Below are 12,143 nucleotides of genomic sequence, written 5' to 3' on the forward strand. Positions count from 1 at the left end.
GCTGCGTAATTCCCCCCCCCCCCCCCCCCCCCGCGCACACACACACATACATACACACACACAATTTGAGTGGATTGTGTAGAATTAGCCCACATTCAATCCAACGTTTCATACTAATCAAAAAACTGATGAAACAATGATTTCTAACCGTTACGATTGTAAGAAGCGTGTAAAAAAAAAGACATATTTGTTGGAAATGACCGCGAAATACCCACGCGCGAGTCTCCTGAGAGGCTCGTGGGTGCGTTCGGTAACCGATCGAGCCAGCACTGAATTATAGCAGCGGAGGATACGCGGGCATCAGCAGCGCGTGATAGCAGATGATAGAAGAGAGAAGGCTGTGACTGCAGTTGCTTGCTCTCTCTCGACGTTGGATCGATGTTGTTCTAAGAGCATCATAACAAAAGGAGAAAGGAGTGCGGAATAGGAGGTATAACTCACCACGGAAAGACCTATGCTTGGATTTCGGCTCTTTATTTCTTCGCCAATGCAAAAGGAAATATGCAGAGAAGCTTCACTCTCCTGTACACCAGTGTTCTGGGGATGTGCTTGGGTTCAAGTTTTCCAAGTAACATCAATATAGGTAGGTGATAAAGCCACGCGTAAAAGAAACCTGGCAAAATGTTTTGAAGTTTTGTTAGGTTTATTTTTTACTTCAATTTGGTTTCTTGTCTCATTCTTGTCTCATCAAGTTAGTGAATAGATTGCATTCTCCGTTGTCTTATAAAGTTTTATTTAACATGCTTTTCTGAGTCGGGACATGGGTAATCTATTTTAGTGTAGCGACACGTTTTATAATAATGGCCAAATAACAGTTGACGGATTCCGTTTCGTTCACAGGGGGTCTATTCCCAACCGAATCTCACGAATATGAGGTGTTTCGGTTTGCGCTCTCGCACCACCAGGATATTCCCAAACTGGTGCCGCAGGTGGATATGGTCAAGATGGGCAACAGCTTCTCCATGACATATGCCTGTAAGTCTTTCCACACTGTCTGTGTTCTTCCCATTCTCCTCATCCTGCCCGAATGTAAACCTGTTTCTCAGTTTTGCATGTGTTCTTTTATTCGTAAAGAACTGCACGTTCAATCTGCTGCTGCCCTCCGGCTCAACGAAACCATTGTTCAGATTTTTTTAATTCAACTATATCTGTTATTTTGACTGTTTCGGTGTAACTCATAGATTAAATAAAAACATAAAAAATCACTGGTTATTATTGGGGATAAGAATGCCTTCAGGCAGCTCTTGTCAGAGAATGTATGTGCCCGTGCATATGTATACATTTGTACTATTATTTTACATATCTACGAATAACTAGGCCGATAAAGGCTACTCAGCCTGAACAAAAGTGTTTTCATAAATAATGATTATGTTTCGATACCCTTCCCCCAATTACCGAGACCGACGTGGGCTGCCTATAGCCTACGCTTGAAATAGGGAATGCAGTTATCTCTGATCACTTTTCTGATCTCCTCTTCCTACCGATTTTCATTATAAACTCGTCCCCACAAAGCCCTTAATTAGCCGCACATTTGTATTCGTTTAACATCTGGTGGCAACAGCTAGTTTATTAAAGTGTTGACCGCGTAGGCTTGGGTTCGCTTCTTCATTATCACTGCAGCTTATAGCTTACTACACACCGCTCTCTGTCTGCGCCGCCAAATGGCTCCAACCCCCGTGACTCACTCAACTTCATAAGGTCGGCTTAATTTGTGCGCTTCAGGAACCCTTCTAAATCTCCAATAAATGTCACATTGTAGTAGATACATGCTATAGTAGACCTTTCATTTGTTCCACCTAAGGACAGGATTTTTATGGATGAGCGTGCTTACATGGTTGAGAGTGTGTAAGGTGACAATCAGGCGAAGGATGAAATAGTTTATTGCGAAGCACCGCGGATCAATGGTCAAAGCAGTTAAGACGTCACTCTCTTGGGCATCAACCATCGATTCGAACATATGTCATTGCAGTCTCCCTGTCTGCTTTGATGTGGTTGCAAATAAATCATGTTTAACTTAATCATTTAAGCAGCAGTGTCACATTCACCATCACTGATGCGCATTCATTGCGAGAATTTTTAAGGTGATCTAGTTGCCTAATCTGTAGCCTTGCCTTATGAATAGCAATAAGAAAAGAAACGTAGGAAACAAAAAAAATACTATACTTCTAGATTTCTGTGTGGGATTTCTGTGCGCCACTCTCACTGACGCTAAGGGAGACTTATCATGTATTTTGATATTATGGTATCCAGTTTCTCCATGTTTTGGCATGCCTACAGTAGCATCAGGTCTACATGAATAAAGAAAAACTAAACTAACTAAAAACACCAGAATTCTGTAAAGAAATCATGAAAAGAATGGCAACTACTATGAGCTGAGATCTGGTTCTTCAGTTGTGTTAAACCCATGTTTTTTTTTTGTTTTTTTTATATTTTGATATAAAGAGAATACCTATAAGAAACAAACTAGTTCTTTTTTATGCATTTAACCTCAGCATCAAAATCCAAAACGCTGTTAGGCTCTCATACAATCCAGTGAAAAGCAAATTGTTTATAACCTAAATATATAATTACATTTTTTATGAGATTTCATAAAGTAAACCAAAATATTCTGTGCTGAAATAAAAACAATAAACAAAATGTACTTAAAACATTGTTTATATGATTAGTTATTTCATTTAAGCAAAACGTTTAACAAATAATCCAATTTAATAAGTTACAAAAAATGCAAGTGTCTTTGAGAAGCCAATGATAGACTGAAGTGAGTGATTGAACTCATTTGAAGACTAGTTTTAAAATATGTACGTTTAAAACCTGGTCACATCTTTCTGCTTATTAATGGTTGTGGGTAATTCAAGTTTTAAATTATGGTTATTTTGTATATTGTTTGGGTGCATGTTGTGCCATGAGATCGAGCTCTACTCTTTATAATATATGACAATTTAACAGTGTCTGCAATATCTTTAACCAAAGAATGAAGAAGCAAATGTGACAAAGGCATGGGAGGAAGATAAAGGAATTTCACTTCCTAAAAATGGTGAAGCACCAGTTGCTGGTCCTAACAGCCGCTGAAACAATTTGCTGCCTGCTTTTGGTAAACTGGTGTAGAGAATTGTGTTTGCTCAAACTAAATGCTCTTTTTCAGAAAATAAGCTAAATACAGACAATCAGCATATAAATAGAGAAGTGCACTGTGCTTTTGACAGACGATTTTATTGCATTTGGATCATAGTTTAGTATGTAAAAAGTTCACGCATTATGGCTTTACATCACCTACCATCACATCATTGGGGTTACTTCCAACAGAACTCAGCAAGTGTTCTGCAGGCTTCTCTGATGTCGGGGATGTACAGTGCAGTGTCCCTCTGGGCAGCTGCTTTGGTCCATTTGTTTTCTCTTTTGTACAAATGACTATGTAATTTGTCTTACAAGAAACTAGAATGGTGATGTACGCTGATGATTCCACTCCACATTTCAGCCTGAGAGCTCACAGGGACTCTTAACATGGTTAGAACTAGTACCTTTAGAACTAGTAATTGACAACAAATTGGTACTAAATATATCAACAGAAAAAAGCTTTTCATTTGGTTCTAAACATTCTCTTATTACATAAAAAATGCTGTCAGGGTCTTTTGGCTTGACAGCGCCACGTTATTAGCTGTGGCCAAAAATCCCAGAATCCATCTTTCACCTGAAGTTATGCATGTAGTGTGTAACTATTGGGCAGTTTGAGGAGGATGAACTCTTAGCAATAGCATTGGATGGGCAGTTTTCATGGTAAAGTTATTGACAAACCTGGAGTGAAAACAAGGAGAAGAATGTACAGGCATGTTATAAATTCAGTCAGCTTTTTTGACACAAAGACTAATTTTCCTAGTTTTTCAAGCTTTGATACAGTTCCATCTCAACTACTGTTCAGTAGAAAATAAAGCTTGCTTTTATTTTGCTGGCCATGTGGAGGAATGCTTTTTTGGCTGCAGCTTAAACCATTTTCTGTTCTCTTTAGAACCCTTACAGATTCCATGTAATTGAACCTTACTGAGCCAAAGTTCAACCTGGGACCCTCAATAGTTATCCAAAAAGGGTTCTTCATAGAACCCAAAAAATAGGACACCCAAATATTTCTTAAGTGTGGCAGGAATTTATAATTATTATAATAATTATGGCATAGTGCTCTCACTCCTGACAGTTTCACAAAACCTGATTATGTGGTGTGTCCATACACTGTGTAATGTTTTAAATCATCTCAGGATAATGTGTTCCATTACTCCATTAAGATTTAGTCTCCTTTAAATTGGTGGGCAGCTCCGTTGCCACTAGTCCTGGTGTATCAAAGTACATTGTTGTAACTGTGTAGGAGCTGACTTTAGAATTAACATGTCCAATAGATTCTCCTCCTTGACAACTCACACTTTCCACACTAGTCTCTTCGGGACCAGTTGAAGTGCGACATTAATTCAGTTTCACTGGCAGTTTTTAGACATTGATAACCGTGTTGTCTTTTTCTGTTTCTTTATACCCCGAGACAAGAGTGGAATTTAAAAGCAGTTTATATTCTGTTTTACCTGCTTGTCATGCTTTTCCTCTGATCTCCCCGCCTCGGCTCTGAAGAGCTGCCGTTTCCATTAAAAAACTGAAGGATAAAAAAGGAAATCTGAAGTAAACAAAACTGTTGGGGTATTTTAAGTCACATATATTATATAATGTAATACGACTGTAACAGATAATGAGGGATTCCCACTCAAACTTGAGAACCAGAAATGAGTCAACATGTGTCCATTCACATGTAAACCATTTAACATGTGCCCATTCACTTCTAAACCATTTAACATGTGCCCATTCACATGTAAACCATTTAACATGTGCCCATTCACTTCTAAACCATTTAACGTGTCCATTCACATGTAAACCATTTAACATATGTCCATTCACATGTAAACCATTTAACATGTGTCCATTCACATGTAAATCATTTAACACATGTCCATTCACATGTAAACCATTTAACACATGCCGATTCACATGTAAACCATTTAACACATGCCGATTCACATGTAAACCATTTAATACGAGCCCATTCACATGTAAACCATTTAATACGAGCCCATTCACATGTAAACCATTTAACACGGCCCCATTCACATGTAAACCCTTTAACATGTGCCCATTCACATGTAAACCATTTAACACGGCCCCATTCACATGTAAACCCTTTAACATGTGCCCATTCACATGTAAACAATTTTACACGTGTCCATCCTTACCTGATGACATTGTGTAGATAATAACAGCTGTACAGACAGTTGATGTCGCTGGGTGTAACCACTGTGCGTCCAGACATCTCATCTGGGGTATCATGATGGATTTATTAATGATGTATCACTGTTAATCAAGCCAGATGTGAATCGGGTAGGCTAAATACACAGAGGCACAGACCACGGGACAGACGGTTTGGTGGATGGAGTAATGGAACGTGGACCCATTGATTCCAGTAAGCCAAAGTCCCAGCTGTGTGGAGAAGGCCCACAAACACTCGCTTGCATCCATCCACCCACACATACGCATGCAAGCACACACACTCACGCGCACACACACACACACACACTCACACACAATCAACGTGAGGGGGAGGAAACATGCATGCGTATCAGAGCAGTTACTCTAACAATTATAAAATGCTGTGTAGCCCGCAATGTTATTACACCTGTCATTCGAGTGCGTACATATTGGAAACTGGCAGTGATTTCTTCTGTCTTATAAGAAACGTGTGATAAATTCACTGATGTATGGTTAAAATCGTCTTTGTCGTCTAGCACTAGAACTCACCTTTTCGGCCTCTCAGCGTTTCCCATGTTTAACGTCAAGAATCAGAAATTCGAGGCTACGAGTTGTTGATCACATTTTCATTTTCATTTCTTCTTAGCCAATTTGAGGAGATACTTCTTACTTGGTGAATGTTAGAGTCTTGATGGCCAATTGTTAATATCGTAGGTTAAATTAACTGGAGTGGAAACGTTTAAAATGAGAAAGAGTGCAGTGCATGGGTAATTTGCTTTACTAAGGATGATTATAACAAAAGCCTACAAAATTACATTGGAATAGGAGTTTACAGATATGGGCTATTGAAAGATCATTGTTATATTATAGCACTTTTATAGCACATTACTGTGTAATGTCTAAGATCAGGCATTGGGTTACCTTCAGATGATTCATGTGAAACGTCTGGCCATTGTAGAGCAATACAAACAACATTTGCATTGGTAGTGCAGAAGAAGCTTGTAGTTCAAACCAGTCTGACGTTACAGACAGCTGTGTCAGAACGCCTCCGCAAAATAACCACACCTGTGTAGGTGCTGTGAAGCTACTCAAGCAGCAATCTAATTTCTGGATAACACGACATTTTCAAGCCTGACGCTATGGAGTAGATTTCAAGAGGGGATTCTGATGCAGCAACAAAAGAAAATCAATGTTTGAAGTGACGTCAACGTGTGTCTTGGGGTTGACTGGGTGACATCATTGTCTTAAGCGGTAACAAGTCATAGTAAATACCTGCTGTAAATCCCAAAACATAATGCTCAACCAAACCAGTTAAAAGGATCATGTAAACTGGTGAATTTGCATTGGTGAATTGAAACAAGTGAATTGGTGATAGCCTGCTGGTACATCAATGCTGACACAGCTGGATATTTAGGGGGGTATTTCCACCTGAGCTCTTTTGAACATTTTGTTGAATGTTGAATGTTAAAATCCCATTCAAACCAAATCCAGAAATAAGAAATACGGTAAATTTTTCATATGGTGTTCTTCTCCCTGTCATTTCAGCCGAAGTACTTTTTTCTTTCCTTTTATGTTACAGTATGTGCCCATCAGATCTGTCTAATTGTTGTTTAATGGCCACTTTTGTATTTCAAAACCATTTCTTGTGCTGAGCAAGCCTTGAGCTGAGCTGTGTACTGGCAGTGGCAGCGATGACAACACATTCCCAGATTGTGGTGAGTGAGTTGCGATCATGCTCCTCTCTGCTCTGTTGCATCGCTCCATCTCTCAGCATGAGGGGACAGATCAGGTCCTGCCAGAGGAAACATCACGGCCTCGATGTGACACTCATCATAACGGTCAGGAACAGTGACTCTGAAGGAGCTGATGTCAGGGTTTTTGGCGTGTCGATGGTCTACTGCACATCCTGGAGAAGACACAGGACACTGGAACCATTTCTTCCTGTGTCTTAGTTTTAAAAGTGGCTTTGGGAGGATGTAGAAACACATTGGACTCTTGACTTTATGATAATCTGCTCTGTCTGTTGGAAAGCATCTGAATGCATGCGTGTGTGTGTGCGTGAGCCTGGGCGGTTGCGGACTATGACAGTTAGAGGTAGTTTGAGGCGGTGGCTGAATGGCTCCTTGTGTCTGTGGATGAATGGAGCTCCGGATGAGGGAGGTTCTCATCAGCTGAGCTCAGGCCTGTATGGGTGCATCCCAAATTGATCCCTGTGTCCTATTTAGTGCCCTGCATTGGATCAGGGCACATAGGGCCTGTGTGGTGAAAAAGGGTGGCATTTGGAATGTATCTTAAATGATCACTGGCTTCCTCCAGCTCTGCTGGCGGTTGGTGTTGGTTAACCCCAACACCTGGAGACAGGATGGGGGATTGGGGTGTAGCAGCGAGGGTTGGTTTACCCAAACACCTGGAGACAGGATGGGGGATTGGGGTGTAGCAGCGGGGGTTGGTTAACCCCAACACCTGGAGACAGGATGGGGGATTGGGGTGTAGCAGCGGGGATTGGTGTACCCCAACACCTGGAGAAAAGATGGGGGATTGGGGTGTAGCAGCGGGGATTGGTTTACCCCAACACCTGGAGAAAAGATGAGGGATTGGGGTGTAGCAGCGGGGATTGGTTAACCCCAACACCTGGAGACAGGATGGGGGATCGGGGTGTAGTGGTAGGGGTTTCAGACTAAGGTATTGCAAGCAAACTATTGAAATTGGGGGAATGACGTCTTTCAACTGTTGATTTATCGACACATGTAAGTGGGTGTTTGAGTGAGTGAGAGTGTTTGTATGTTTGTGCGGCTGTGTGTGTGTGTGTTGGTCCATGAGTACATTTGTGTCTTGTGTGTGTATTCAACATGTTCATAGAAAGAGCTTGCTTGACTCTCCTTCCCCGTGTTTCTTTGGTTAAATATAACTCCTGTGAAATGGATATCTTGGCAAAACAGAGAGTATTACTCAGTCTTCCCCTTGGTTAGCGACCACATTACCATAATCTGCTATTGACAGGCTATGGAGCGGAGGCATAAACAGCTGCTTTCATGTCAAATCTCCTCCAGTCATGAGCTTCTAACTCCGCTGTGTTATGCATTAATACTTGGGGATGCTTTGGTTTAACGTTGGCTGTTGGGTGCGAGATATCCTATCCTGAGGGAGAGCAGCCTATTTCAACTAAATCAGATAAAACGAATGAAATACTAACAGAAATCGTTTGCCATGTACAGCATTCATTACTGTAATAAAATAAAACTAGAGTTGAATAAAGCTAAATTATACTAGATATAATTTTTAGGGTACTCTTATTATCCACATACTATAATGAATATAATTTGTTTCATGATTACTAGAATTATCTATAAATATTTCCGTGACCAACCAAACCAACCCGTTCCACCATCACAGAAATACACTGTAATATAATCAAATTGAATTCCATAGCTAAGCAGATTTATATTGTCAGTCTAATCTTCAGTCTTAAAAGGAAGTGTTTTTATGTTAGTGAGAGGTTTTTTTGTGTGTGTATGTGTGAATATCTTACAATCCTTGTGGGGACCAAGAATCCAGACAAAATGCAATTTTTAGCTAAAAGCAGGGTGGAGCAAACTAAGGGCCGCAATTCCATCTCGCCTGCAGTAGGTAATAAAATAGCTTTGAGGGAAAGTAAAAAATGACCAGGCCATTCTTATATATCTGAATCTGAAATTATTTTGACATTATAATGTAAATACTGTATAAGTGTTTTAATTATTGCCCTTTTCTGGCCTGCAAATCCTTTATGATTTACAAATTGCAAAACAAATGTGTCCCTCCATTTAATTTAAAAATCCTGATGTGGCCCCGAATCAAAACATTTGCCCTCCCCTGGCTAAGAGTTTTGGTTTAGGGTAAAGTTAGTTTTATGGTTAATGGTAGTAGGTCAAGATAAGTTATTATGGTTGAGGTTTAGGTTAGGATTAAGTTTTTTGGATTAGGGTTAGGTCGTAGTTAAGGGTTAGGGTTTGGTTCAGGATAAGTAATTAGGTAAAACAGGGTTTTGAATAGAAACAATAATTGGAGTTCCACAAAGAGAGTGAAACGTAACTATGTGTTTGTGTTCTTTTTGCGTGTGATCTCTACGCCAGGTATGATCAATGAACTGAGCCCACATAAAGACATTCAGATCAACAAGAGGATGCGTAGCAGGGAGATTCCTTTCCAAACCTCCCAGGGTAGAGAACACACAGGAGTAGGTAGACTACTACTGCAGCACTCCCACTCAGCCCAATCAAAGCTCTTCATCCTGGCACCCCAGTGGGGAATCCAGCTTCCCCTTGAAGCTAGGACAGCCGAGTCCCTGCCCATTTTTAGGAAACCTCTGAAACCATACCTTTTAAAAGAGTATCTAAAATAACTCCACAGCCCCTACTGATGCATTTTTCCTCGTCCTTCTAGCACAGAGTCTGCTGTTAGCTATGAAACTATATGTGGTTTATTACCATTACTGTGTTGTCTGGTTATTCCACCCTGCTATTTGTACATAAATATACATATATACAGGAACCATGTGAAATGCCTGGATTTCCCCATGGGCCATTTACAGAACAACTGGCCAACAGAGCACAGACACTTCCACTAGAACCTTGTATGTGTATGTAATGGAATGTTGGGGTACCTGTGTTGATGTCACTAGGATGACAGAGCTTGTGTCGCTCAATCTAATCCCGGTAAATTAGCCTGAGGTGCTGCCCGCGTGATTACCTTATCAAAGCACCACTATAAAGGTAAGATTGAAATTCCGCCCCGGGCAAATGTAGTTCATTGTGTTAAGAAGTGCCTGAGAGTCGTAATGTAATCTTTCAGAGATCTACAGGCCCGTATGCAGCCAACTGGAGTGTGCAAACGCCACGTGGAGTGAATGAGCACGGGCCGATGCATTACAAAGTCAGGGATTCAAGGGCTTTCATTAATTGCTTTCCCACATCTGAGTGTTTTGTTTAGTTGGAATCCTCTTGAGGTGTCGTTGTGTCACCTTATTAGTGTGCTGCCTCAGCCATGAGACACTTCTCCTTCACTGTAGTAGAGGTGTGTATCATCCCTTCCGGTGTCTTCTGAGAGAGAGCGAGAGAGACTTGAGTGTGTGTGTGTTTAAACATTGAGAGCCCACATTACATAGGAACTAGATCCCTTCTCTACTCGCCTTGAAGGGAATGCATTTTGCTGTTGGGGGGAGCGGGTGACGAATGAATGTCGCCATGTTAACATCCAAAAGCAAATTTTGCCCTTACTCTTTCCATTTCCTCTGAATATCACAACATCCATTTCAGTAGGACACCGCATAGTAGAGGGACAAACACACATTCACACACACAAACACACACACACACCGAAAGACAAACACATACAAACACCTACACACATATTACTGCAGCACTTCATTATTTAATGTATTATTCATCCAATGCCATCACTCCATGGAGTTTGAGAATACATTTGTATTAATAACCATGTGGCAGGAAAAAGCGGGTGGGAGCCTTTATGTTTAAAAATATTCTGTTCATCAATGGTAACGAAGGGGGATTCACCATGAGGAGAGAGAGTGAGAGGGAGAGAAAGAGAAAGAGAGAGTTGAATTTATATTCTTGACACGACACCTCCACCACAACCACTCCAACAGGAAAAGAACTGTGCCCTAGTGTGGTGTGTCTCAGCCTGGCTGTGGGGGAAGTTAACGCTGGGTGTTTGCATGGAGGTTAAGTTACTATAACAAATATATCCTGTTCTAAGTTAAAACACTGTATGAACACACACACACCCTCGCACACACATATTTAAGAATCTGTATACTGTCCTAAACCCAACCTTAAACCTACCTATAACCGTAACTCAACTGTAACTTTTCACCTAAACAAATCCTCTAAGCAGGAAATAGCCTTTTCCTTTGTGGGGACCGGATAAAAGTCTGGGGAAACGCAAGGTAACAACGTACCAAGATGGTCACTTTGTCCTCATTCTACTGTCTTTTTGGGGATCAGCTGAACTGTCAGGAAAACGTGCTAATGTGTGTGTTTCATCCATTTATTACACAGGCATGCAGCAGACAGAAGGAATCTATTGCTACTACAGGATAGCCGCCTGCTGCTACACACAAACACACACGCAAACACACACACACACAGACACACGCAGACACACAGAAATGGCAAAACCTCTCACACACATCTCTGCATCCCGAGACTCATGTTAACTTGACAATAGAAACAGCAGAGGTACGACCGACCCGGTGCTTAGCTAAGTGATCCATGTCCTCCTTGTAGCTCACTCACACACACACACACACTCACACACTCACACACACACACACACACACTCACAAACACACACACACACTCACAAACACACACTCACACACACACACACACACTCACACACACACACACACACACTCACAAACACACACACACTCACTCACAAACACACACACACACACTCACAAACACACACACACACACACTCACAAACTAAGCGATCCATGTCCGTGTTATAACACAGCAGTTCAGACAAACAATTTCCATTATTTACATGCTTGGCTTGCTGGTGTGAAAGAACATAACAGGCTCCCACCGAGGTGCTGGATCAATGAGAGAATAAGTTACACAAAATGAGATACCACTCACAAACCTCATACCGTGTATGGGCGCGTGTGTATGTAGGTGTGTGTGTGTGTGTGTACATGGCTTCCGGGCAGCCGCTTATTTGCTGGTGACATAGCTGCCTTGAGGAATCACTAGAGAGATGTGGAAATCCCTTCTGACAATGCCTCCCCAAATCCAGAGCCTGGCCATTCTGCATCGCCCAGGTGGCTTCCTGGCCGACCGTCTGCTATCAGCGCCGTCAAGGCT

General features: G+C 41.3%; 1 protein-coding gene across 9 annotated transcripts in view; it reads left to right on the plus strand.

The window, feature by feature from the left end:
* The first annotated feature begins 501 nt into the window (after positions 1–501).
* gria1a (glutamate receptor, ionotropic, AMPA 1a) overlaps positions 502–12,143 on the plus strand; it is a 103,584-nt gene continuing 91,942 nt past the window's right edge. For all 9 annotated transcript variants that reach the window (XR_004575702.1, XM_010865805.4, XM_010865806.4 and 6 more), the window contains exons 1-2: positions 502–583; positions 841–975. Coding sequence is in view for 8 of the 9 variants with exons in the window: in XM_010865805.4 (XP_010864107.1) it covers positions 502–583; positions 841–975 (217 nt within the window). In the remaining variant the exon portion in view is untranslated. The remainder of the gene's footprint in view (positions 584–840; positions 976–12,143) is intronic.

Source organism: Esox lucius, chromosome 4, assembly GCF_011004845.1.
Source record: "Esox lucius isolate fEsoLuc1 chromosome 4, fEsoLuc1.pri, whole genome shotgun sequence".
Lineage (NCBI taxonomy): Eukaryota > Metazoa > Chordata > Actinopteri > Esociformes > Esocidae > Esox > Esox lucius.